Here is a 27916-nt window from a genome sequence, read left to right as displayed (position 1 = left end):
TATGAGTAATTTTTTCTCTAATAGTTAGAATTTTATTAGCAAAGAAAGTCATGAAGTCATTACTAGTTAAAGTTAAAGGAATACTCGGCTCAATAGAGCTCTGACTCTTTGTCAGCCTGGCTACAGCGCTGAAAAGAAACCTGGGGTTGTTCTTATTTTCTTCAATTAGTGATGAGTAGTAAGATGTCCTAGCTTTATGGAGGGCTTTTTTTTATAGAGCAACCGACTCTTTTTCCAGGCTAAGTGAAGTTCTTCTAAATTAGTGAGATGCCATTTCCTCTCCAACTTACGGGTTATCTACTTTAAGCTGCGAGTTTGTGAGTTATACCACGGAGTCAGGCACTTCTGATTTAAAGCTCTCTTTTTCAGAGGAGCTACAGCATCCAAAGTTGTCTTCAATGAGGATGTAAAACTATTGACGAGATACTCTATCTCACTCACAGAGTTTAGGTAGCTACTCTGCACTGTGTTGGTATATGGCATTAGAGAACATAAAGAAGGAATCATATCCTTAAACCTAGTTACAGCGCTTTCTGAAAGACTTCTAGTGTAATGAAACTTATTCCCCAGTGCTGGGTAGTCCATCAGAGTAAATGTAAATGTTATTAAGAAATGATCAGACAGAAGGGAGTTCACAGGGAATACTGTTAAGTCTTCAATTTCCATACCATAAGTCAGAACAAGGTCTAAGATATGATTAAAGTGGTGGGTGGACTCATTTACATTTTGAGCAAAGCCAATTGAGTCTAATAATAGATTAAATGCAGTGCTGAGGCTGTCATTCTCAGCATCTGTGTGGATGTTAAAATCGCCCACTATAATTATCTTATCTTAGCTAAGCACTAAGTCAGACAAAAGGTCTGAAAATTCACAGAGAAACTCACAGTAACAACCAGGTGGACGATAGATAATAACAAATAAAACTGGTTTTTGGGACTTCCAGTTTGGATGGACAAGACTAAGAGTCAAGCTTTCAAATGAATTAAAGCTCTGTCTGGGTTTTGGATTAATTAATAAGCTGGAATGGAAGATTGCTGCTAATCCTCCGCCTCGGCCCATGCTACGAGCATTCTGGCAGTTAGTGTGACTCGGGGGTGTTGACTCATTTAAACTAACATATTCATCCTGCTGTAACCAGGTTTCTGTAAGGCAGAATAAATCAATATGTTGTTGATCAATTATTATATCATTTACTAACAGGGACTTAGAAGAGAGAGACCTAATGTTTAATAGACCATATTTAACTGTTTTAGTCTGTGGTGCAGTTGAAGGTGCTATATTATTTTTTCTTTTTGAATTTTTATGCTTAAATAGATTTTTGCTGGTTAATCAAATCAAATCAAATCAATTTTATTTATATAGCACCAAATCACAACAAACAGTTGCCCCAAGGCGCCTTATATTGTAAGGCAAGGCCATACAATAATTACGGAAAAACCCCAACGGTCAAAACGACCCCCTGTGAGCAAGCACTTGGCAACAGTGGGAAGGAAACACTCCCTTTTAACAGGAAGAAACCTCCAGCAGAACCAGGCTCAGGGAGGGGCAGTCTTCTGCTGGGACTGGTTGGGGCTGAGGGAGAGAACCAGGAAAAAGACATGCTGTGGAGGGGAGCAGAGATCAATCACTAATGATTAAATGCAGAGTGGTGCATACAGAGCAAAAAGAGAAAGAAACACTCAGTGCATCATGGGAACCCCCCAGCAGTCTAAGTCTATAGCAGCATAACTAAGGGATGGTTCAGGGTCACCTGATCCAGCCCTAACTATAAGCTTTAGCAAAAAGGAAAGTTTTAAGCCTAATCTTAAAAGTAGAGAGGGTGTATGTCTCCCTGATCTGAATTGGGAGCTGGTTCCACAGGAGAGGAGCCTGAAAGCTGAAGGCTCTGCCTCCCATTCTACTCTTACAAACCCTAGGAACTACAAGTAAGCCTGCAGTCTGAGAGCGAAGCGCTCTATTGGGGTGACATGGTACTATGAGGTCCCTAAGATAAGATGGGACCTGATTATTCAAAACCTTATAAGTAAGAAGAAGAATTTTAAATTCTCTTCTAGAATTAATGGTGGTCTGGGAGCAGGCACTGTCTCTACGGGGATGGGGTAATGAGGGGATGGCAGGGGGAGAGAAGCTGCAGAGAGGTGTGTAAGACTACAACTCTGCTTCCTGGTCCCAACCCTGGATAGTCACGGTTTGGAGGATTTAAGAAAATTGGCCAGATTTCTAGAAATGAGAGCTGCTCCATCCAAAGTGGGATGGATGCCGTCTCTCCTAACAAGACCAGGTTTTCCCCAGAAGCTTTGCCAATTATCTATGAAGCCCACCTCATTTTTTGGACACCACTCAGGCAGCCAGCAATTCAGGGAGAACATGCGGCTAAACATGTCACTCCTGGTCCGATTGGGGAGGGGCCCAGAGAAAACTACAGAGTCCGACATTGTTTTTGCAAAGTTACACACCGATTCAATGTTAATTTTAGTGACCTCCGATTGGCGTAACCGGGTGTCATTACTGCCGACGTGAATTACAATCTTACCAAATTTACACTTAGCCTTAGCCAGCAGTTTCAAATTTCCTTCAATGTCGCCTGCTCTGGCCCCCGGAAGACAATTGACTATGGTTGCTGGTGTTGCTAACTTCACATTTCTCAAAACAGAGTCGCCAATAACCAGAGTTTGATCCTCAGCGGGTGTGTCGCCGAGCGGGGAAAAACGGTTAGAAATGTGAACGGGTTGGTGGTGTACACGGGGCTTCTGTTTAGGGCTACGCTTCCTCCTCACAGTCACCCAGTCGGCCTGCTTTCCCGGCTGCTCGGGATCTGCCAGAGGGAAACTAACGGTGGCTAAGCTACCTTGGTCCGCACCGACTACAGGGGCCTGGCTAGCTGTAGAATTTTCCACGGTGCGGAGCCGAGTCTCCAATTCGCCCAGCCTGGCTTCCAAAGCTACGAATAAGCTACACTTATTACAACTACCATTACTGCTAAAGGAGGCCGAGGAATAACTAAACATTTCACACCCAGAGCAGAAAAGTGCAGGAGAGACAGGAGAAGCCGCCATGCTAAACCGGCTAAGAGCTAGTAGCTGTGCTAAGCTAGCGGATTCCTAAAAACACACAAAGTGAATAATGTGTAAATAATTTAGAGGTGATTCAGCAGACGGCGTGCTTTAGTTAAGGCACATGAAGATTACACTGTGAAACAAATCGTTATCTAGTTATCTAGATCAATCTAACTACGCAGATTAAACAGCTAACAGATACAGCAAAACACCGCTGTGCTCCGGAACTTAAGTGATACAATACCGCAGTGAGAGTCAACCACCAGTAGAGGCAAGCAAGTATACCAGTGGCTAAAGTATAAAAGTAACACAGAAACAAAGTGGCAAAGCAAAACAAAACATAGAATAAACACATGAAGAAAATAAACAATGAATAAATCAAAGCGGGAACAGAAGATGAGGCAAAGAAAGGGGCAAAAAAGGGATCAAAACCTGGATCAGGGCCAGGCATGACAAAAAGAGGTCTTGATCTCAATGGGACCAACCTGGTTAAATAAAGATTAAATTAAAAATTAACTTCCTTTCCTTTTTCTGGGCCACATGTTTAAGCTTGCTGAACGAAAGAAAGGGAAGATTGGTGTCCCCTGCTGGGTTGAGTTCTTCTTCTAAAAACTGTTCAGGTCTAAGTTTCTATAAACATTCTGGACTCACACACCATTCCACCTCATTATAGAAATGTTGCATAATTTATTACCACCTTGAAAAATGTCAGTTACCTATTTTATAAACACTACCCAATCTAGAGCCCACTGATCGCCACGGGCAACACGCTCGTAATAATAATAATAATAATAAGCCTGATAAAAATGTGTAAAAACTCAATTATTTACAGTACAGTTTGTGAATGGCAAATCGTACATAGTAGCATAGGTATGTGTGCGAGAGCAGAAATAATTTTTTATTCACAACACAAAATGCAAGCTCTGTGCCAATGGCTGCTTTGTTTTGTGTTAAATCTGGTTGCACCATATTTTTTCATTTCCATTTCACCATAACAGGCTTGATTTACCTTGAAAAATGTGCACATGTGGTTCGAAGTAGGTGTGAGGTCCCTACATTCTCACCGGGCATTCTTCCTTTAAATATAGTGGCTCATGTGTGGGGGAAAGCATATGCATGATTTTACTGCATAAATCATTTCTAAAAGAGGCCTTTGTTTTTGTATCTGAGACTGTATTCAAATATGACTGCTACAGTGCATCCGGAAAGTATTCACAGCGCTTCACTTTTTCCAGATTTTTCCACATTTATGTTACAGCCTTATTCCAAAGTGGAGTAAATTCATTTCCCCCTCAAATTCTACTCATAACACCCCATAATGACAACCTGAAAAAAGTTTTTTGATTTTTTTTTTTTTTTTTTGCAAATTTATTAAAAATAAACAAATAAGAAATTACACGTACCTAAGTATTCACACCCTTTGCTTTGCTCAACACCTTTGGCAGCAATTACAACCTCAAGTCTTCTTGAATATGATGCAACAAGCTTGGTGCATCTATCTTTGTGTAGTTTTGCCCATTCCTCTTTGCAGCACCTCTCAAGCTCCATCAGGTTGGATGGGGGGCGTCGGTGCACAGTCATTTTCGGATCTCTCCAGAGATGTTCAATCAGATTCAGGTCTGGGCTCTGGCTGGACTGCTAAAGGACATTCATAGAGATGTCCTGAAACAACTCCTTTGATATCTTGGCCATGTGCTTGGGGCTGTTGTCCTGCTGAAAGATGAACCGTCACTCTAAGAGCGCTCTGGAGCAGGTTTTCATCCAGGATGTCTCTGCACATTGCTGCATTCATCTTTCCGTCAATCCTGACTAGTCTCCCAGTTCCTGCCACTGAAAAACATTCACACAGCATGATGCTGCCACCACCATGCTTCACGGTAGGGAAGGTATTGGCTAGGTGATGAACATCATGCCTGGCATTCAAGCCAAAGAGTTCAACCTTTGTCTTCTCAGACCAGAGAACTTTAAATCTCATAGTCTGAGAGTCCTTCAGATGCCTTTTGGCTGCCATGTGCCTTTTCCTAAGGAATGACTCCTGTCCTAAGGAATGACTCCTGGTTCTCCTCTCTCCACAGAGGAATGCTGGAGCTCTGACAGAGTGACCATCAGGTTCTTGGTCACCTCCCTGACTAAGGTCCTTCTCCCATGATTGCTCAGTTTAGATGGATTACCAGCTCTAGGAAGAGTCCTGGTAGATCTGAAGATCTTCCATTTGTGGATGCTGGAGGCCACTGCACTCATTGGGACCTTGAAGCAGCAGAAATGTTTCTGTACCCCTCCCTAGATTTGTGCCTCAAGACAATCCTGTCTTGGAGGTCTACAGACAATTCCTTTGACTTAATGCTTGGTTTGTGCTCTGACATGCACTGTCAACTGTGGGACCTTATAAGTAGAGAGGTGTGTGTCTTTACAAATTATGTCCAATCAACTTAATTTACCCCAGGTGGACTCCAATTAAGCTGTAGAAACATCTCAATCCCCAAGTTGCTCGCAGTGTGTAGTGAGCACCTTGCATGGCAGCACACTGACATTGGTGTGTGAATCTGTTTGTGTGAATGAGTGAATGTGAGGCATAATTGTAAAGCACTTTGAGCACCTGATGCAGATGGAAAAGCGCTACAGAAATGGTCCATGTACCATTTAAGTATAAACTGCATTGTGTCTTTCCCACACTGGACTTAAACTCACCACCTCAACGTGACAACCTCAGGCATGGGAGGTGGAGATTCTAACAAGGATACTCAAACTCAAGGGAATGAAGTTTACTCACTGTCAGGAAGTGAGGTTTATTCACTTCACAGCACCTGCAGGCTGGCATAAGGAAACATTAAGATGAATCCCAAAAGTTGTCATGGGGAAGCCTCAACAACATAATCAAATTTGGCTGCTTTTGGTGTTGAATTTGATGTAGCTAGAAGACTGCAAATGTCCAAATTATAGCACAAAAGCACACTGTAATATCTCAGTAAAATTCAAAACATCTACTTTTCTTGACACTTATATTTGAATAAAAACAGTGAATTATTGGAAACAAAAATAATGAAGCTCCTTGGGTCTTCTTGTCATCTTCACCAGCCTCTTTCTTTTTAATTTTAATTTGAACTGTGCTGCTATCAGTATGCAAATTTTGTGTGTTATGCTCAGAAAAAAGTGGTTGTAGAAACATGCTTCAAATTATTATATAGGCATTAGAATTTCATGAATGCTGCAGTCACAATAGGGACTTTCAACACAAATTGAATTTGCTTGGTCTGCAGACGTAGGAAACACTGAGATGCTATGCTGCAGCTTGTAAAGGTGAGAACAACTGTGTGACCCCAGTGCAGAGAACAGGCCAGATGATTAAGTTCAAAGTTCTTTATTCAGAAACAGTCATCAGTCCGAGGTGAAACATGGAAACAATAATATGTCAGAGACTCTTTACAACGAGGGAGAATTAAGTCGACAACACACAGAATAAAAGCAACACAGAGAGAACAACATGAGAGACTATTGCCAAAGAAGGAATAAGACAGAGATAAATCAAAACACCCAAAACATGACTTATGACATAACTGCTGTGTCATCAGTGTGGAGCTACCAGAGGTGGACAAAGTCACTGTCAAGTCATTCTCAAGTCATCAATCTTCAGTCTCAAGTCAGCTTGCAAACAATTGGTGCTTATTATGACTTGAGACTTGACTTGGGACTTGACTTGAGACTTGCAGATTCATGACGTGGTGGCTTCGTCCCACCTCTGGGAGCTACTAATTCACAAATATGGTGACAGTGGCAGAGAAGAGAACAGTGGACAAACTGCTTGACATTATGGATGATGCCAGTCACCCTCTGCACACCATCATCAGCAACCATAGGAGCCTCTTCAGCCACAGACTGCTCCTTCCAGCAGACTGAAAAACTCCTTTGTCACAACTCCTCACTCAAGGGGAGGGGGGCTAACAGGAAGACAGAGGACAGGAATAAGAGGAACAGTAGTAGCCAATAAACCAGTATTGATCAGTATGTCTGGTATTTATATTGTGTATTTATATTTATATTTACAAACTGTTTTTCTTTTTTACTTTTACTTTTGATATTCTGTGTGCTTCTTACCCTATGTGCTGCTATACAGTGCTGCTGGAACCTCAATTTCCCTGAGGGAGTCTTCCTAAGGGATCAGTAAAATTCTATCTAATCTAATCTAATCTAATCTAATCTAATCTAATCTAATCTAATCTAATCTAATATATAACATTACAACTACTGCATACAATCTCTAACTATAGGTTAGACCTGATCTGATGAGCATGTAATAATATATACATTATTTACTCATAAACTACCTCAACAAATTCATTTCCAAGCCAGATCCTGCTAAGATCTCTAGCTGCAATATTCCAGATCATTACATGGGCAATTTAAGATGATATGATAATATGACGGGCACAAGGATTACACCGGATGCCCTTCTTGACACAATTCCAGTTTTACCTTGAGAAACACACACACCTGGTCTTCCTAAGAGGTTTCCCATCCAGCTACTAACCAGGACCTACTCTGCTCAGCTTCTGAGATCTGACAGGATCAGACTTACACAAAGCAGAGAGCCTGCTTGCTACTAATGACTAATAAATTAGAAATTACACGAAACATCGATGTCCAGTATTATCATAGAGCCAACAAGGATCTGTTTTTAGAATAGTTTATGATCTGTAGGCAACATTTTTCTTTTCAAACTGATGGCATCACTGTGAGCTGTCACCATAAATCAACATGAAGGTCACTGTAGTGAGCAGGCTGTGGTAGCTGAATAAATACTATTTAGTGAAGCTGCTAGCAAATAATAAACTTATTATTAATTTGTTATTTGGTAGTTATTGTTTGCTAACTCCTTTTATGTAATTGTTAATTACAATTATGTGAAAACAGTTTATTTATACTTTCTAGTCAGTATTATAACTGAATTCAAATGATACTGACCTGATATTATAAGAGTCTATGCTTCTGTAAGGCACAAATTTACAAAATTAGATCTCATATCAGGGAAAGCTGATGTGATTTTCTTTCCAAAAGCAAAGGAATATAATTCCCTGAAGGAAGGAGACAGGAGATGGAACACCGATGTATAATAACCTTCTTACTTGTGCAGGGTTGTGTGGGCAAGTCAGAAGGCCTCTGTAGCACAAACAGCCTATATTTTCCACATTTTGGTCTAAAACGTCTTCAGATATCTGACATCCAGTCATCCCCTGAGCAAATAACAACTGATGGGGAGAAAATAATGTGAGTTCTGTTTAATATCAGCAAAGAAACATAGGACACTGGAGAGTTGAGCAGCCTGGACCATGTGTTTCATTCCTCACAGCTCAGTGATTCGAACTGAGCTTCAGTCAATGCAAGTGTGACAGTGAGAGAGAGTAACAGTGACAGAAAAGGAGAGAGACTAAACTGGGTCCTGACAGCAGGAACCATGGAGATTACAGTGCTGTGGAAAAGTTTTTGCCCCCTTATGTTAGGATCTGTTCTCATACAAACCAGCACGAAGAGCAAAAGGTCAACAGGTTTATTGATGAAAGAGTGCAATGGAACCAACGGTGGAGGCACGAGAGGAAAGGAAGACACTGACACGGTGAGCTGTGGAGGGCTGCCGAGATGGAACAACCGGGGGGGGGGGGGGGGGGGGGGTGTAATGGCAGGATAATTGGCAGGATAATTCTGGAGAAAAAGCAGACAGGCTTTAGAATCTTGAAGATTCAGTCACAGGAATTAAGTAACAGAGACAATACTTATCACAGAGGACCAGCTGTACGGACATGGAAGACAGAACACTCTGGCAAAGGTGGAGAGGAAATCCTGGGTTTAAGTAGACTGGGTGATGAGGTGCAGGTGTGACAAGTGTCCACAATCTGCAATGCCACCGACAGGAGCAGAGGAAGAAGAGAGAGACCGAACCGGTCAGGTCAGGGAGCAGTCACCAGTGTAGAAAGTTACTGCATACAATAAACTGTAGAACCATCTTGGGTCTTGGGCGGCAACTAACCAAGCAGACAGTTTGTGCATAATCACTTCTCAGACCTAACTACATAACAGCTGAGTGGATACTTGTCATTTGATTGGTGAGTTGTATGTCACAAACATGGATTATTTGTACCATTTGCCGCTGTGTTTCATTGACTGTGCAATAATATACAAATAATGAAGGTTTATGAGTTCAATGGTACGAATATTTGATGAGGTGAAAGCTGGAACATACCATTCAACGAGGCCTCGTTGAATGGTAAGGGATCCCACCGAAAAGGGATCCCACCAAAAAGGGATTTACATTTTGGTGTTCTACTGTGACATGTAGTCCAGTGATGCTGTGCACTGACTTTGGACTTCCATTAAAAAGACTTTCTGTAGTTCCTCAGTCCAGCCAAAAATCACGTCAGCGTTTCATGTGAACAGCTCTTCATGCATCCAGATGGCTGACAGCAGAGTGGATTTTGTGTGCATGTGTATGTTACAAGCAGTGTCAGTTAGCTCAATTAAATCATTGTGTCGTTGTTCCCTGTGCATACGCGCACACATCCGCAACCAGGTCAGTTGACTGTGTACGTCCTCAGTGCAGCAAAAAAACAAACAAAAAAAAAAACCAATCACATCAGAAATGAGTCCAGCTTTTCTTCTCTCTTCCTGATAACAGCCTCCAGACAGCACAGTGGATTTGTTTTTTGTGTGTTTGTGTGTGTGTGTGTGTGCGCGTGTGTGTGTGATTTAGCAACGTCAGTTAGCTCAATCAAATTATGTCTCGGGAGAGTTGCTGCCCCCCCACATGCACACACATGGAACCTGGTTGGTACTTGTGCATGTGTGTACTACCAAAAAAGACCGTGTACGTCCTCAGTGCAGCAAAAAAAAAAAAAAAAAAAAATCACGTCAGAAATGAGTTCAGCTTTTCTTTCTCCCTGCCAACGATCCACGCGGATCTGTGGGCACGTGCACGAGGAATGGAACCAAATTTGCACTCTAAATGGAACCAAGCCGCACTGTAAAGGCAATGCAACACAAATGGGATGAATTAATCCATGTCATGTGACATACAAAGCACCAATCAAATGCCAAGGATCCACTCAGCCATTATATAACACTATGTAACACAATTTTTGTTCCTGGCTTCTAAGTGTTATATTTCAACTGCTTATGTCTAAAGTCTATGGAAAAATGACTACATTCAGCACAAACTTTGATTAAAATTTTTTTAACGTTCTAGAAAGTTCTAAAAGTTTCTTGAAATTTCTAGATAATTCTGGAAACGTCTAAAAAATTCTGGACAGTTCTAGCAGTTAAAGAATATTCTAGAAGACTACTCAGTAGTAGTGAAGGCGAATCGAGAATATTCTTGAAAACAGACAAATTTCAAAATATCAATGTCCTGATCACAGAAGCAAAGTTTCTGTGGAATAACAGCTATTTTCTATTTATTTAAGGCATAACAGGTTAGGAAAACACACTGTGTACCCAGGAACAAAACAAAAATAAAAATCTGTTACATAGTGTAATATACAAATAATGAATGTTTATGAGTTCAATGGTACGAATATTTCATGAGGTGAAAGCTGGAACATACCATTCAAGGAGGTGAAGCCAAGTTGAATGGTATGTTCCAGCTTTCACCAAATTAAATATTCGTACCATTGAAAGAATGTAAAAACATTCATTATTTGTTTTATATAACAGCTACAATAGATCCTTGTCATTTGATATTTTATTAATTTACGTATAAGCAATAAAAAAGGGACTTACATTTTGGTGTTCATCACTGGTGCTTAACAGTCCAACATGAACTTTAAATTGGAATCCAAAATTGCAACGATGTAGTCCCTGATGCCGTGCAGTGACTAAGTGTACTTCCATTAAAAAAAAAGACTTTGTGTAGTTCCTCAGTCCAGTGAAAATGCATGTCAGAAATTTCCAGCTTTTCATCCTAACAGCTCGTCATGCCTCCAGATGGATTACAACGCAGTGGATTTGTTTTTTTCTGTCAGAAGAATTAGCAGCGTCAGTTAGCTCCTTCAAATTGTCGTCTGCCAGAGTAACAAACTCCGCCATGATTAGCTAAACGCCGCCCCCGGTAGTGTGAGCGTGCATGGTGGTCAAGGCATGCAATAGCACATTTCATATAGCACCAAAATTGCACGCTTAAAAGATTTATATAACAGCTGAGCGGATCTTTGTCATTTGGCTTGTATGTCATGTGACATGAATTATTTGTACCATTTGCCATTGTGTTTCACTGACCGTGCAATAGTTGTTTTTAGTGTGCACTTTTGGTGCTATATGAAATCTGTTATTGCATGCCCAGCATAACTAGCAGTAAACATGCCCACAGTGGGACCTGGGACTCAATATTTGACCCCACCCTCCTCCTTTTATCACAGTGAATTAGCATTTTTCAGAACATCAGTCAGGAAAATGTGTTCTCCACTCCACATTTGATTTCCGTTGACATCATGGTCAGGCTCTGCTACAGGTAGCAAAGACCAATAACATCTCAGATAATTCATAGTGCTAAAGTCACTTCACAATAAAAACATTTTAATGTAAACAGGGCAGCATCGCGACAAAGATTTTCACTGTAAAAGTTACAGCAGCATCATTGTGCCGTGAGACTGAGTAACTTGACAGGACCGAGAAGACAGTGACTGAAATCTGTTCTTGAGTTGACATTTTGTCGTTTGGTATGCTTATGTATTTTGGGTCAAGGATGAACACTGCAAAAACAGAAGATGATAGGACAAATATTTTTGGAGAAATTAGCAATTTTAGCTTACCAATAAACAATGGATGTTGTGTTGCAATCAAGGGCGCAATTTAGAACTAGAAATTTGGGGGGACAAAGTGCGAGGCCCACAGGGCTGAAGCCCATAGGCCGGGGGACTGGGGGCAGCTTTAGGCCCCCAGAAGCCAACGGTTTCTAGATAAGCTCAGATGCATTCTGAGCATCCAGAACAGTAATTTTAATGTTTTGAGAAGACCATAAAGTGGACACCATTTGACTTATGCAATTTGAAACTGTGGATAAGTACTTTATTCTGAGAATAGCCAGCATTGATTTTATTAACATCCTGGTGTAAATAAGGTATCACCACATGTGTAGAACTCAAAAAGAATGATAAGTTGAGTTTTCATAAAAAAACCAAACAAAACAAAACAAAAAGACAAAAACAAAAAAACAACTGCAATCTGGTAAAATGTATTCATAAATATGAAAGAACAGGCTCTTAATAATTATTAACTATCGCATACTGTATTTTTTTTCTCAAGATTTGTTTTTGCATGAGTTTGAATAGCCAGGCTGACAAAGAGTCAGAGCTCTATTGAGCTGAGTATTCCATTAACTTTAACTAGTAATGACTTCATGACTTTCTTTGCTAACAAAATTTTGACTATTAGAGAAAAAATTACTCATAACCATCCCAAAGATGTATCGTTATCTTTGGCTGCTTTCAGTGTTGCCGGTATTTGGTTAGACTCTTTCTCTCCGATTGTTCTGTCTGAGTTATTTTCATTAGTTACTTCATCCAAACCATCAACATGCTTATTAGACCCCATTCCTGCCAGGCTGCTCAAGGAAGTCCTACCATTATTTAATGCTTCAATCTTAAATATGATCAATCTATCTTTGTTAGTTGGTTATGTACCACAGGCCTTTAAGGTGGCAGTAATTAAACCATTACTTAAAAAGCCATCACTTGACCCAGCTATCTTAGCTAATTATAGGCCAATCTCCAACCTTCCTTTTCTCTCAAAGATTCTTGAGAGGGTAGTTGTAAAACAGCTAACTGATCACCTGCAGAGGAATGGTCTATTTGAAGAGTTTCAGTCAGGTTTTAGAATTCATCATAGTACAGAAACAGCATTAGTGAAGGTTACAAATGATCTTCTTATGGCTTCGGACAGTGGACTTATCTCTGTGCTTGTTCTGTTGGACCTCAGTGCTGCTTTTGATACTGTTGACCATAAAATTTTATTACAGAGATTAGAGCATGTCATAGGTATTAAAGGCATTGCGCTGCGGTGGTTTGAATCATATTTGTCTAATAGATTACAGTTTGTTCATGTAAATGGGGAATCTTCTTCACAGACTAAAGTTAATTATGGAGTTCCACAAGGTTCTGTGCTAGGACCAATTTTATTCACTTTATACATGCTTCCCTTGGGCAGTATTATTAGACGGTATTGCTTAAATTTTCATTGTTACGCAGATGATACCCAGCTTTATCTATCCATGAAGCCAGAGGATACGCACCAATTAGCTAAACTGCAGGATTGTCTTACAGACATAAAGACATGGATGACCTCTAATTTCCTGCTTTTAAACTCAGATAAAACTGAAGTTATTGTACTTGGCCCCACAAATCTTAGAAGCATGGTGTCTAACCAGATCGTTACTCTGGATGGCATTTCCCTGATCTCTAGTAATACTGTGAGAAATCTTGGAGTTATTTTTGATCAGGATATGTCATTCAAAGCGCATATTAAACAAATATGTAGGACTGCCTTTTTGCATTTACGCAATATCTCTAAAATCAGAAAGGTCTTGTCTCAGAGTGATGCTGAAAAACTAATTCATGCATTTATTTCCTCTAGGCTGGACTATTGTAATTCATTATTATCAGGTTGTCCTAAAAGTTCCCTAAAAAGCCTTCAGTTGGTTCAGAATGCTGCAGCTAGAGTACTGATGGGGACTAGCAGGAGAGAGCATATCTCACCCGTGTTGGCCTCCCTTCATTGGCTTCCTGTTAATGCTAGAATAGAATTTAAAATTCTTCTTCTTACTTATAAGGTTTTGAATAATCAGGTCCCATCTTATCTTAGGGACCTCGTAGTACCATATTACCCCATTAGAGCGCTTCGCTCTCAGACTGCGGGCTTACTTGTAGTTCCTAGGGTTTGTAAGAGTAGAATGGGAGGCAGAGCCTTCAGCTTTCAGGCTCCTCTCCTGTGGAACCAGCTCCCAATTCAGATCAGGGAGACAGATACCCTCTCTACTTTTAAGATTAGGCTTAAAACTTTCCTTTTCGCTCAGGCTTATAGTTAGGGCTGGATCGGGTGACCCTGGACCATCCCTTGGTTATGTTGCTTTAGACGTAGACTGTGTTTCATAATTATTGTATGGCCTTGCCTTGCAATGTGGAGCGCCTTGGGGCAACTGTTTGTTGTGATTTGGCGCTATACAAGAAAAAAGTTGATTGATTGATTGATTATCATGAATTTAATTTTCGAAGTGGCACTAATGACAACACTCATACTGAACATAATTTCGCTTGCATAGACTGATTTTGGAGATCAAGCAATAATTGCAGATGGGCTTTCTGAGGTCCCAGATAGCTTTTCTGATTTCCTTTTCTAACTTTCAGAATTTAGTAAATTAGCACATGGTCCATTGATACTTATATGTAGACACTAGTCCCTAGAGGCAAGTATTTTTGGTTTCAAATCTGGGCAAATGCAGTCCCAGAAAATTCTGAATGTGACAAACAAGAAACTGGTGTAAACAAGTCAATGTTGCTAAAAATACAAACTTGCAGAAACAAAGATACTATTCTGACATGGTTTTGCACATAAGACTGACATGGTTTGCACAAAAGACTGGCATAGCATGTTTCAAGTACACACATATATGTCAGAAGGTGGGGGGGACATACCATATTCTGTCCCCCCTGGTTGAAAAGGTGGGGGGGACAAGTCACCCCTATCCCCCACCAAATTGCGCCCATGGTTGCAATGCACCATGGTAGATCATGGTTTTAAATGTTGTAATTGTTGTTCATATTAGTTTAACAGTGTTGTCAGTGTTACTGATTTATTGTGATTTTGTAATTCAATTGGTTTAGTGACTTTAGTTAAATTTTTGTAATTGTAAATACGTTAAAAATCCATGGATGATACAAGAAGTGAAAACACTTATTTCCATTGTGGTCCATTTAAAAATCAAATGACAAAATAGAAGTAATGATAAAATAAAATAGTAATAGTGTATATGATATCAACAACCTACACAATTTATAAATACATGAAGACAGTAAATTAACATTAAAAATTACATAATTAACAGGAAATAAAAGTGTTGACTTCCTCTTCTAAGGTTCCTCTTCTAAGGTCTAGGGTTCTAAAAACATTCTGGACTCACACACCATTCCAACTCATTGCTTAATTTATTACCACCCTTGATAAATGTCAGCTACCTATTTCATAAACACCACTCAATCTAGAGCCCATTGATATATCACCAAGCATCTCTGTTCAGTGACGTCATGAGTCTGTAAGCTTCTACAGTAGTTTTTATTTAAACAATGCTTAGATTTAAAAGGGTTGCAGCAAGGTTTGCCTTGTCTAATTAATCACAGTTATCAATAACGTGGTTAGGTGGTTGACTAACTTAGGGGGTAATTAGTTATTTTCTGTTTTCCAGTTGGTACTGGATAACTTTTAATGGATTTTGTTTGCTCAAACTGTTTTTGTCTATATCTCTGATGTGGGAACATCAGACATAATAAATGTGGAAAATATCCAAATAATAGAGGAAATCAGCAAGGGAGAAAAAACTCTTTACAGTTCCTGTTTAGCTTAGTATGTGCGTAATACTTGAGGAAAGTATGCAAATGACCATGCATATCTACAGGGGATTTCTTAAGTGGGATCTTTCGACGATGTTTTGTCCTTGGTTGGATTTCTTTCTTTCTTTTATTGTTTTTGAAAATTATATTTGACACCCTAAGCAGCAGAGAAAGGCATTAGGATTCCACCACCTGCATCTGCCGCGCACATAGTACATTTGTTGTCACTCTGTGTCGACGCCAAGCTAAAAGCTGTCAGACGAGCGCTACGGGAAATACATCTGATTTGCAAATAAAATGCACGCATTTGCAGTCGCATGGGCCGACATGCTCAGCCACACACACACACACACGTACTGTATAAACACAGGTGTGTTTGTTCCCCCGTAGGGATGATTTGCAATCGAATAGGCTTGTTGCTTTGGATGGCTTTTAAGTTTTGACAAAATGCTTCCAGCGGAAAAACAAATGTCTATGCACCAAGGACATTCCATTTACCAATGTTCTAGCTTTTTTTTTATTTTTTTTATCAAAAGCAGCTTTTGAAAACAAATTTAGTCACAGCTAGAGCAGGTCTATTAAAATTAAACCAAGTACTGTTTGCACTAACTTTCCAGTCAGCGCCTACTGTTGACATTACGCTCAAGGTCGTCTGTCTTTGCACTCAGATATACGTGGCCTATTGGTTTCATTAAGCAGGGATTCAGGACTGCTATTTTGAAGGGTGTACGATAGCAAAGGGGATCCTTCTTATGGGGGTTTGAGGCATTTTGGGGTAAAACCAGCTGCTTTTGAGGACCTGCAGGAACACCTCTGGTTGAAAAAGTGCAGGTTTTGCCTTTGATATACTCGTAATGCTTTCTCTCTCTCACTCATCTCAGGAAGTGACAAACGTCCACACATCCCCGACTAAAAGACAGACATCGAGTAGGATCTGGCAGTCTGAGCGGTCAGCAGATCACAGCATGGCCTCCTCTCAGGACCCTCAACTCTGTGAGTACACATGCCACGTCTTTGTCTATCTTGCAGTTTTTGCTTGCAGATTTTTTCACTGTAACTTCCAGATGATGTGAAATGATTCAGCCACAGCGTTATTGTTACACTAATCTATCCAGAAAACAAACACCAGAGGGATTGTTAATGCAATGTGGCATTCCATTTGTTCTCTGAGATAAACATTTGGCAGAAACTAGCTTTTTAAAACCAGATTGTTCATTACCAGATAAGGCTGCCTCACTGGCAGCTTTTTAATGGGAAGCTGGGGCCTTGCTCGATACTGTGCTTCCATTACTATGATAGTAACACAGTGGTGGCTACCTGTAGTTTGTTTTCTACTGATGTTGATAGCGCAGAGATGGCGCTTACAGTGCAAAGCCATTTTTACACCTTTGTGAGGACCAGCTTAAGGGCAGCACTTCTCAGGTGTCATCCTAGCACGAGTTGACCATGATGGAATGAGTTATATTATTAGTCCAGCGCATGGATATGAGGTCATTTTTCTCAAGCCAGAGATGACGTATGATGCACCTGAGAAAGGCTTATTGGGTAAAAGTCAAATAAAAAAAAAAAACACAAATGAATGGCGCTAGCTGATGTTAGGTAAGGCAAACACTATCCTTAGCTCGCTAACACTAGCTAAATTGTAATTTAAGGCAAACGTTAGAAGCTATCAACCATTATTGTTCATCAACACTTGACATAATCTCATTCAGAACTTCTGAAGGTAACAAATTAAAGTCTAATAAACAGTACTCTTTGATTTGTAGCACAAACTGGACCACAGAGAAGACAAATAGCATTAAGAAATGGTATTGTCCACTTTAGGGGTGTCTCAAGTCATATTACAAGTTTCTTCCAAGCATGAAAATGGTAAATATATTTCAATGTTTGCAAATGCAGGTAAGTATAATGTTCATCTTTTGGGGGAATCCACTTTGAGTCCAATCCACACCCCGGAACCTGAGTTTCCTTGCATTAGTAGCAAATGTAGAATGTAGATGAATGAGTGATTGGGTTCATTCATCCCACCCAGCGACAAATAAAGTATTTTTGTGGCCAACACTTTGTTCTTATGTATTGCAGAGTGCTGTCTAAATGCACCTTCTAGTCTGTTTTTAAGACACTTGGCGACCTGTATTATTCTGATGTAAAGCTCTACAATATGACCACTTTGAACATGTGTCTGCCTTAATGTCGGATATAAGTCGGGTGGATGTTAATGATATTTGACACACATTAGGCTATCAGTAAGCGTTTACTTTTGAATTCTGCATCACTAAACCTCACTTTGTCTAAAACTGGAGCTTGTTGATGACCCATTCCCATTGTTCTCTCTGACTGACAGCTTTAGTCTCACCTGACAAGTTGTCAGTGGTGCGTCAATGACGACACGGTGTAATCTTCCAGGTCAAATGGGCGGCAGCGGTTGAACCGCAGCAGAGCCGCAGGTATAAATAAAGCGCCACAGTGGAATAACTGCGCTTTAAACAGAAGCAAAGCTTACTTGTAAATCTTGACGCCGTTGCTGTTTTAAAATAGACGCCCTGTTTACTTCATTCTTCTCATGTTACACACGAGTCATAAAAGAGTTTGTGGCTCATGAGACTAAACAGGAAATAGTGATTTAATTAAACCTGGTTTTACTAGAATTTCTTGAAAATTTATGAACAGATTGTTGTGAAATATAATGGAAATACAGACTTTTACAGCAACAAAAGATAAATTTAAATAACCCATGTTACTATCTAGGATGGAATAAATGCATACTAAACTGTTGTGGTTTCTACATTTGACAGACTTATGTGTACATCAGTTTGTAAAGAATACAATCTCAATTGGACAAATTCCCTTTTCTGTCACATCCTAACAGTCATCATAGTGATTTTCCTGACTACATTTACCCACTAAGCCTCCAGGCTCTTAAGCCTCATTTCCATTGAGTGGGTTGGTACAGCACAGTATGGTACAGTTCGGAACGGTTAAGCATGGCTTGGCTTGCATTTCCACGGCCAGCAGTACCCTTTGTTTGGTAGGTGGAGTATGGTAGATGTCAATATGCACATCATCGAGAGCATGTAAGCTGTTACATGGTCCCAGCCTGCTTCGTCCACACGGAAACTGGTTCAGGAATATCTGCATAGTTTTGTATTCTATTGCCATTGTGTCCACACAGAGTCCACACAGTGTAATTTAACATACTTTTTGTTTTTTGCTTGGTGAATCATTAATGGATTCATTTTCCTCACAAGCAGAATGTTGAAGAGACGAGAGATACTGTGGTGAATGCTCGTATGAGTATAGGGTGTCTCCAAAAAAAAGTACTCTGAAATATGAATACCAGGAAATGGTTTTACTGGGAAATAATGGTGTTTTTTTCTCATTTCAGGATCCTTAAAGTTTGTTCTGCAAGACATTAAAGTCCAGGAAAAATGCTACAGTTCTGTGCAAAGCATCCTAAGGGCTGACTTGCATCTCTTTCCATACAAAATTCAGTCTCAGAGCAAACTAACTCCCCAGCAAATGGCAAGGAGACTTGAATTTGCTCCGTGGTTTTCAGAAAAACTGGAGACAGATGATTTGTTTCTCAGGAAACTTCAGACAAGGAGGTTATATTGACTGTGTGGTGTAAAAGATAAAGGGTTAAAACATCAAAAACGAAAGACTGAACTAAAAACTTTGCATTGGGGAGAAAAATTATATGCTTTGGCCACATGGTCATGCAGAAAATGTCTTATAATATTGATTGGTTTTTCTGTGCTGTCAAAATACTTTTGGGTACATTTTTTGAGACACCCTATAAATGGAGCGCTGCGATACTTTCAGCTTTTAAAATAAATTATTCCTTTTTGTTGGTGGGACAAAGCGCATGCTGTCCTCTGGTTCATGCTGAGAAATGCACCCAGAGCAGACAAACACTGAGGAACTTTCTTCACCGCGTTTATCCAGTAATTTCCATGATAAGGAATTAATGTATTTCCAGACAATGTCATTCAAAACAAGGGCATCTTATTTGGATAGCAGTTTTTCTCAGGCTGTGATGATGAATCCAGTTGAAATGAAGCAAGATAAGAGATTTTATACAACCCCTGGCAAAAATTATGGAATCACCGGCCTCGGAGGATGTTCATTCAGTTGTTTAATTTTGTAGAAAAAAAAAACAGATCACAGACATGACACAAAACTAAAGTCATTTCAAATGGCAACTTTCTGGCTTTAAGAAACACTATAAGAAATCAGGAAAAAAAATTGTGGCAGTCAGTAATGGTTACTTTTTTAGACCAAGTGTTGTGTGTTGGGGGGTTTGGCTGGACATTTTGGTGTTTTCTTTTCTTTGCTCTCCAGGTGGTATGCAAACTGGATTTTGTCTGTGGAGAAGGTGCTGGCAGAAGAGTCCTTCACCCTCATCAGCATTATTGGCTGCACTTGTGGAGGATGTTCACATGCAGGCCTAATGACTTGCAGCACCTGTGGATGATGCTCACGTGCAAACTTCAAGACTTTCAGCTGAAGCAGATAATGAGATGGTGTTCTGCATTTAAGCCATGAGTGATTCGAGCAGAATTGCCGGGAACTCGACCTTGTGATGTTCGTTTGTGAGACGCTGAGGACCGCGCCTGGGTTTGACACATCGTGCCTGTGAAGGAGGACGGGTGAGGGACACATGCTGTCAGCACACATCAGAGGTGATGATTGTCTGAATAAGTGTTAACAGTAATTTGGTATTTTGTTACGCAGTATATTTGAACATTGATGAGAATTGTGCAGCTCGCTTCTCACTGCCGTGGCGTACGGAATGATGATCCTCCACCTGTTGTGAGAAGCTGCTCATTTACATAAAGCTTAAATTCAGACCTGAATGTGTTGCTGATAGTGTGTGCCTTTGAAGGATATTTGTTGTAGCTGTTGACTTACCTCACCTTTTCCATCCTTCACAGAGTCAGTTTGTCGTATCCACCTGGGGGGTGTTCGGCGGTGAGTCTGGGTCCAGAAGCGTCGGGCTTCAATCCATTTGGGCGCTGGAGAGCGCGCCATCCTTCACCTCGCCAGACAAACCGCACATTTATGTTGTACACAATTATTGCACAGACGGGAAATAAACTTGTTTTGTTTTTGGAACCGCTTTCTGGTTATTTTAGCGCTGGGTTCAGTCAGACGCTGGTCGCGCTCCTCAACTCGCATCTGCACATAACACCAAGCAGAGGGGAAAAAAATATGGAATCATTCAATTCTGAGGAAAAAATTATGGAATCATGAAAAACAAAAGAATGCTCCAACACATCACTAGTATTTTGTTGCACTACCTCTGGCTTTTATAACAGCTTGCAGTCTCTGAGGCATGGACTTAATGAGTGACAAACAGTACTCTTCATCAATCTGGCTCCAGCTTTCTCTGATTGCTGTTGCCAGATCAGCTTTGCAGGTTGGAGCCTTGTCATGGACCATTTTCTTCAACTTCCACCAAAGATTTTCAATTGGATTAAGATCCGGACTATTTGCAGGCCATGACATGTGTTTTGCAAGGAATGTTTTCACAGTTTTTGCTCTATGGCAAGATGCATTATCATCTTGAAAAATGATTTCATCATCCCCAAACATCCTTTCAATTGATGGGATAAGAAAAGTGTCCAAAATATCAACATAAACTTGTGCATTTATTGATGATGTAATGACAGCCATCTCCCCAGTGCCTTTACCTGACATGCAGCCCCATATCATCAATGACTGTGGAAATTTACATGTTCTCTTCAGGCAGTCATCTTTATAAATCTCATTGGAACGGCACCAAACAAAAGTTCCAGCATCATCACCTTGCCCAATGCAGATTCGAGATTCATCACTGAATATGACTTTCATCCAGTCATCCACAGTCCACGATTGCTTTTCCTTAGCCCATTGTAACCTTGTTTTTTTCTGTTTAGGTGTTAATGATGGCTTTCGGTTTGCTTTTTTGTATGTAAATCCCATTTCCTTTAGGTGGTTTCTTACAGTTCGGTCACAGACGTTGACTCCAGTTTCCTCCCATTCGTTCCTCATTTGCTTTGTTGTGCATTTTCGGTTTTTGAGACATATTGCTTTAAGTTTTCTGTCTTGATGCTTTGATGTCTTCCTTGGTCTACCAGTATGTTTGCCTTTAACAACCTTCCCATGTTGTTTGTATTTGGTCCAGAGTTTAGACACAGCTGACTGTGAACAACCAACATCTTTTGCAACATTGCATGATGATTTACCCTCTTTTAAGAGTTTGATAATCCTCTCCTTTGTTTCAATTGACATCTCTCGTGTTGGAGCCATGATTCATGTCAGTCCACTTGGTGCAACAGCTCTCCAAGGTGTGATCACTCCTTTTTAGATGCAGACTAACGAGCAGATCTGATTTGATGCAGGTGTTAGTTTTTGGGGATGAAAATTTACAGGGTGATTCCATAATGTTTTCCTCAGAATTGAGTGAGTCCATATTTTTTTTTACCTCTGCTTGGTCTAAAAAAGTAACCGTTACTGACTGCCACAATTTTTTTTTCCTGATTTCTTATAGTGTTTCTTAAAGCCAGAAAGTTGCCATTTGAAATGACTTTAGTTTTGTGTCATGTCTGTGATCTGCTTTTTTTCTACAAAATTAAACAACTGAATGAACATCCTCCGAGACCGGTGATTCCATAATTTTTGCCAGGGGTTGTATGGACTCAGTGTGTAAAGGTTTTAATATTTGAAACTATATGGGTCCCTTCACACATAGTGTGAATATGTACAATTCAGGGCAACTCCCATCGGAACAGCTCGTATGAGCGTACCACGAAACATCGCGCCGATGGGAAGGTGTTCACGATGCCAGTGCGATGGTTCGTGCATACAGGAACACAGTGCCAGCTGCTGTGCGATGTGGTTACACAGTGCGAACAGCAGTGCGATGTGTAACCACATCGTGCAGCTGCTGTGAAAATTAAAAAAATAAATAAAAAATACATGTCACCCACAGGATTCAAACCCACGCTTTCCAAAAGCTCTGGTTGCCAGTCAGAAACTTTACCAGTGAGCTACCATCACTGGCCTATGAAAGGAGCAGGGAACTGCCTGATATCAGGAAGGACATGGACATATTTAGAAAAAAATAAAATCACACACGATATAAAAACATGGCATTATATTGAATCCCTCTTATCAAGCAGACAATACAAATATGATCCATCTATTCCTCTATAGATGACCCATAGTCACAGACATACAGTCATGAAATGACATGAATGAGAAGCGGTTTGCTCATCTCATCATGTCCACATCTGCTGGCGTATGTCTAACCGGCCTGCACACGTGTCCTACCAGCACGCCGCAGGACTGATACCACGTCATGTGGAACAGAGCTCACATGGGTAAAGTGACAGTAAGATCGCCTGCTGTGTGTTATGATCTGACTGTCCATTTCAACCTGGGGGCAGCCTGTCAATGGGCTTCAGCCTGCACGAGCACGCACTCACTGCAGCCTGTTGCCACATGTTTTTATTTATGTCCATGTGATGACAGCAAGCAGACACACGGGCATCACAATGAGCAGTTGATAGTCCATGTCCGTCCAAACACAGTACGTGTTCCCCAGCCATGATGTCCACAACCACAGATCTCCACAGCCGGTCCTGTGGGTGGACACACCCCTGTTAGTTCAGCGCACAGACCAAAGCCACACTTATGGGGTACTTAGACAAATTTCACTGCCAGCACGACAGTTATTGTCTGCTGACTGATGTCGTGTTAACAGTGTGAATGGCCACACATTTTCTAAGTGCCATGCGAGTGGTCTTAGATGTTCGTGTGTGTCACCTGGAATTTGGTCGACGCCTGCCACGAGAGGGTTCGATGGGCTCGCACAGGGCACACTCTGTCTTTCAGCCACTGGTGTGCGCAAATAGTTGTAGCAACAGATGTACGAGACAACTGTGATTTTACACGTTTTGCATGATTCCTGCTTGATGTGCACTTTATGCGCAAATGGACCAAATTCGCACTATGTGTGAAGGGGCCCTATATGTCAGAACTGCAAGAATGTTCGCATGAGGCCTTCACTGAAAAGAAATATAGTGTCTATAGATGTTATACTGCACCTGTCTATTTATGTGGACCATCCTGATTAAAGATATTTTATTATTATTAGTGTGCCGATTTGTAGTGCAGCTTTAGCTTTTGCTGCTGAGCCTGCCAATGGACAGCAGTGGTTTAGCTCCTCCTTTTTGTTACAATTCCATTATTTTGGTACCCCAAAAAGGGTGACAAAAAGTGGTAAAGAAGGGTTCTGTGATTTTGATAACCATGCCTAAATCTATATGTGGAAACGTACAAAATAACGTTCCATACCATGCCGTACCGACCTGGACTCCTCAGTGGAACCGAGGCTTTAGTCTAGCCTTAGGCTCTTTAATCACCTGCTCCATGGCCTGCTATAATTAATTACCCATTGTCACCCCTGCTGTAGGATTCTACAGCAATGGTGGTGCCTCTCCCACCTGGGCGAAAGTCACCTACGAAACTAAAGTTCTGTTCTCGCAAGTCTGCCAGCCACCTATTTAAAAATAATAACCAGCTATACAGCTCATCTTTTCCCAGAGTAGGAACGGGAGCAGATATGATTAATTAATGCTCAAACACTTACCTAGTGAGGTAACAAGTCCTCTGTATTTCCTACTTGGTAACCTCAAACCATCTCATCCTCACATCTTTCACACTGTCATTGGCGTTCTAATAACTTGTGTGATATTCTTGCTAGTATAGTAAAGTAAGAAGAATAATGAAAAAACAGTAGTTTTTATGTGAATGTAGACAATTATTTATCAATCAGAGAAGGCTTCTGGTGCTGGGGTGAGAAATGGAAAATATCAATATTCTGTTAGGCTCATGGGAGCTACTGAAATGGTTTGAGGGCAACAGCCCCATTAAGTTCCAACCATTGATCCACCTATATTTAGCACAATTTTGACTGGAGTCTGTTCCTCAGTGGAATAAAGAAGAATATGGTGTTGCAGAGCTGAGATTTCCACTGGTTGTTTCAGAATGGTTGTCTTTTTGCTACCTAGTGTCGTAAAATGTTTTGGTTTTTTGTTCTTCAAATGTTGCCACTTGTAAGCCACTTTAGCTCTTGCACAAGCATATTCCTTTTGTTGAGTAAAGGTGTGTTCAAATGAAAGGTCCAAATTGGGTTGAAGATAAAATTCCTTGACATTGACTTTTACCAAAATTAATTCATTGTGTAAATTTCAGGGTCAGACTTCACTGACATAACACGTTTGGTAGAAATCACAAAACGGACTTGGGAGGAGTAGGCCATCAAACAGACAAGCAGACATTACCTTGGCCCCAGTGAATCATCTTTGGTGAAGCTGACCTCACTTGGGCAATTCAACATTGGACTCCAATTGGACATTGGAGTGAAAAATCATTAAAGTTCAAATGTGATTTGAACTTTAATGTCAATGACATTGAACTTTTCCAAACCAAACAGTTTAAAGTGTAGGTGACACGATACGTAATGGTTTTTTTTAGTATTTAAGACTAAAATTAAATAACAGTTTGAAGTGTATCTTTTCCTGGTTCGCAGTTACTGGAGAGATAACTATTCAGATTTTGAACTGTGTGCCACTAAAAACCAGGAATTTTCTGGTGAGTCCTGACACTGGAGAAGAAGGAGGAAGTGATATCAGTGCCGGAACCATTATTTTGATAGTACCATTAATTTTTGGATTCATTTATGGATTTTTAGAGGCTACTGACAGCCCTGTTTCCAACGAGTGGTTCGGGTCAGTGATGCACGTTTTTTACATGTGTCAGAACAGTTCATTCTCACTGGCAGAATCCTTTTGATTGGCGGGTGTAACACTTATATTGACAAGCGTGCATGCACAGTGCGGCTTCTCCACTCCGTATGGAAGAGTCATTCCTTGTAAAATCATCCAGGGGTGTTGGGTGACCCTTTCAGATTTATATGAAAAAATTCACTAATATTTATCCATCAATATAATGGAGAAATCCAAAGTTTTACGTCCATATGTCAAACCAAACTGAAACAACTGTTGTGTGGGCCGCCAGAAGAAGAGGTACTGCTGGCCCACCACCAGAGGGCGCCCTGCCTGAAGTGCGGGCTTCAGGCACGAGAGGGCGCTGCCGCCACGGATACAACCGGGAGTGACAGCTGTCACACATCAACTCATGACAGCTGTCACCCATCATTTCATCACTCCATAAAAGCCGGATGTCATCTCCACCTCGCTGCCGAGATATCATCTCCCTGTGAAGGTAATATTCTCTGCTGTATCTGAACTTAACACTGACTTTATAGTCTGAACTTCTTTGCAGCCGATTTCCTGTGGGTGTTGCCTTATCTGTGGGATTGGCGTTTTGGTGTGATCAGCAACGGCTTCGCTTCACACCCCAACCAGATAAGTGGTTAACAGGAGCTGCACGAGTGTGTGATTAGAGGTGGAGGTGATTTTCCACCTTCTGACTGTTTTTGTTACTGGGTGTGCACACACCCACATCTCACTGTTTGTGCTCCTCGCCAGCAGTACCAGATCCGACAGTCGGGGACGGTGATCACCTGGGAATTCGGGACTTGGCGGCTCCAGTATTCACCAGGTTCGGTGGTGGCGGAAATCGTGTGGTTCCGGCTCTTCTCAGGACAGACATCTTCTATCCTCGAGCCTGCCCCACGTCACCTTTGTGTATTGACTGCTATCAGATTCTGAGATTGTCTGTATATTCATTGTGCACATTCACAACATTAAATTGTTACCTTTTGGCTCATCTATTGACCGTTCATTTGCGCCCCCTGTTGTGGGTCCGTGTCACTACGCTTTCCCCAACAGGATATCTCGGCCATCGTCATGGATCCCGAGGGGCATCAACCATCTGTTGGACAGCCAATGGAAGAGCAGGGTGCGCAGGCGTCAGCTGGAGGCGTGATTGGTGAGTTGCAGCACATCCTCACCACCTTTATCGCTCGGCTGGATCTGATAACCGAGCAAAACGTCATCCTTAAGCGCAGGATGGAGGCTCTCACCGCGCAGGTGGAAGCGCGCGCTCAGGGCGCTGCTGCAGCTCCTCCTCCTGCCGACCCGGTGCCGAATACAGACATTCCACTGGTCATTCAACGACCCCCCCCACCATCCCCTGAAGCATACATAAGCCCCCCAGAGCTGTACGGAGGTGGTGTGGAGACGTGCGCGGACTTTCTTATGCAGTGTTCGCTCGTCTTTGCACAATGTCCCATGATGTACGCGTCTGACGCCAGCAAGGTGGCTTACGTGATTAATTTGCTTCGATGCGAGGCACGCGCTTGGGCTACAGCACTTTGGGAACAGAGTTCACGGCTCCTCGCCTCTTATACTGGGTTTGTGAGGGAGCTCAGAACTGTTTTTGATCACCCTAACAGAGGCGAAACCGCGTCTACCGTGCTGCTGTCAATGAGACAGGGGCGCCGCAGCGCAGCCGAATATGCAGTTGACTTCCGCATCACGGCTGCGAGATCCGGCTGGAATATGACTGCGCTCCGCGCCGCCTTCATAAACGGACTGTCGTCGGTCCTGAAGGAGCACCTGGTGGCTAAGGAGGAACCGCGGGATTTATCTGAGCTTATCGATTTGGTTATACGATTGGACAATCGGTTAGAAGAACGCCGACGGGAGCGAGGCGAAGGGCGTGGTCAGGCACAAGCCGTCCCTCTTCCTCCCGGTTCCGAAAGAGAGCCGTCTTCCCCACGCTCCACAGCCACAGCGCTCCGTGTGGCTACAGCTCCCCCTGCTGACGGTGCTAGGGACAAGAGCAGGGCCACATTCAGACAGAGGAGGCTGGTTCACAGGGAGTGTTTTGTCTGCGGCTCGAGTGAGCATCAGCAGAGAGACTGCCTCAAATGGTCAAAACACAAATGCCCGCCCTTAGAGACTGGGCTGAGGGGGGGTCAAAACATTCACGTGGGTCATACACATCTGTCAACACGACTCCCAATTAAAATCCTGAGCAGGGATTTAACCCTTCAAGCCCCAGCACTGGTGGACACGGGGTCAGAAGGGAATCTGCTGGATAGCAGATGGGCAAGGGAGGTAGGGCTCCCTCTGTTGGCGCTTTCTTCGCCAGTGAAGGTGCGAGCACTAGATGGCACTCTTCTCCCTTTTATCACACACAAGACACTGTAACCCTGGTAGTGTCTGGGAATCACCGGGAGGAGATTGAGTTTTTTGTAACTCCTTCTACCTCCCGAGTGATTTTGGGCTTCCCATGGATGATTAAACACAATCCCCGGATTGA

General features: G+C 41.6%; 1 protein-coding gene across 1 annotated transcript in view; it reads left to right on the top strand.

Moving 5' to 3' along the window:
* The window catches only part of xirp2a (xin actin binding repeat containing 2a), a 142663-nt gene that overhangs the window by 61061 nt on the left and 53686 nt on the right, over positions 1-27916 (top strand). The window contains exon 2 of the mRNA XM_034176553.1: positions 16519-16630. Coding sequence (XP_034032444.1) covers positions 16519-16630 — 112 coding nt within the window. The remainder of the gene's footprint in view (positions 1-16518; positions 16631-27916) is intronic.

The sequence above is a fragment of the Thalassophryne amazonica genome, chromosome 1, assembly GCF_902500255.1.
Source record: "Thalassophryne amazonica chromosome 1, fThaAma1.1, whole genome shotgun sequence".
Classification (NCBI taxonomy): Eukaryota; Metazoa; Chordata; class Actinopteri; order Batrachoidiformes; family Batrachoididae; genus Thalassophryne; species Thalassophryne amazonica.
The sequence above is the reverse complement of the archived record's forward strand: the minus strand, read 5'-3'. Positions and strand labels throughout refer to the sequence as shown.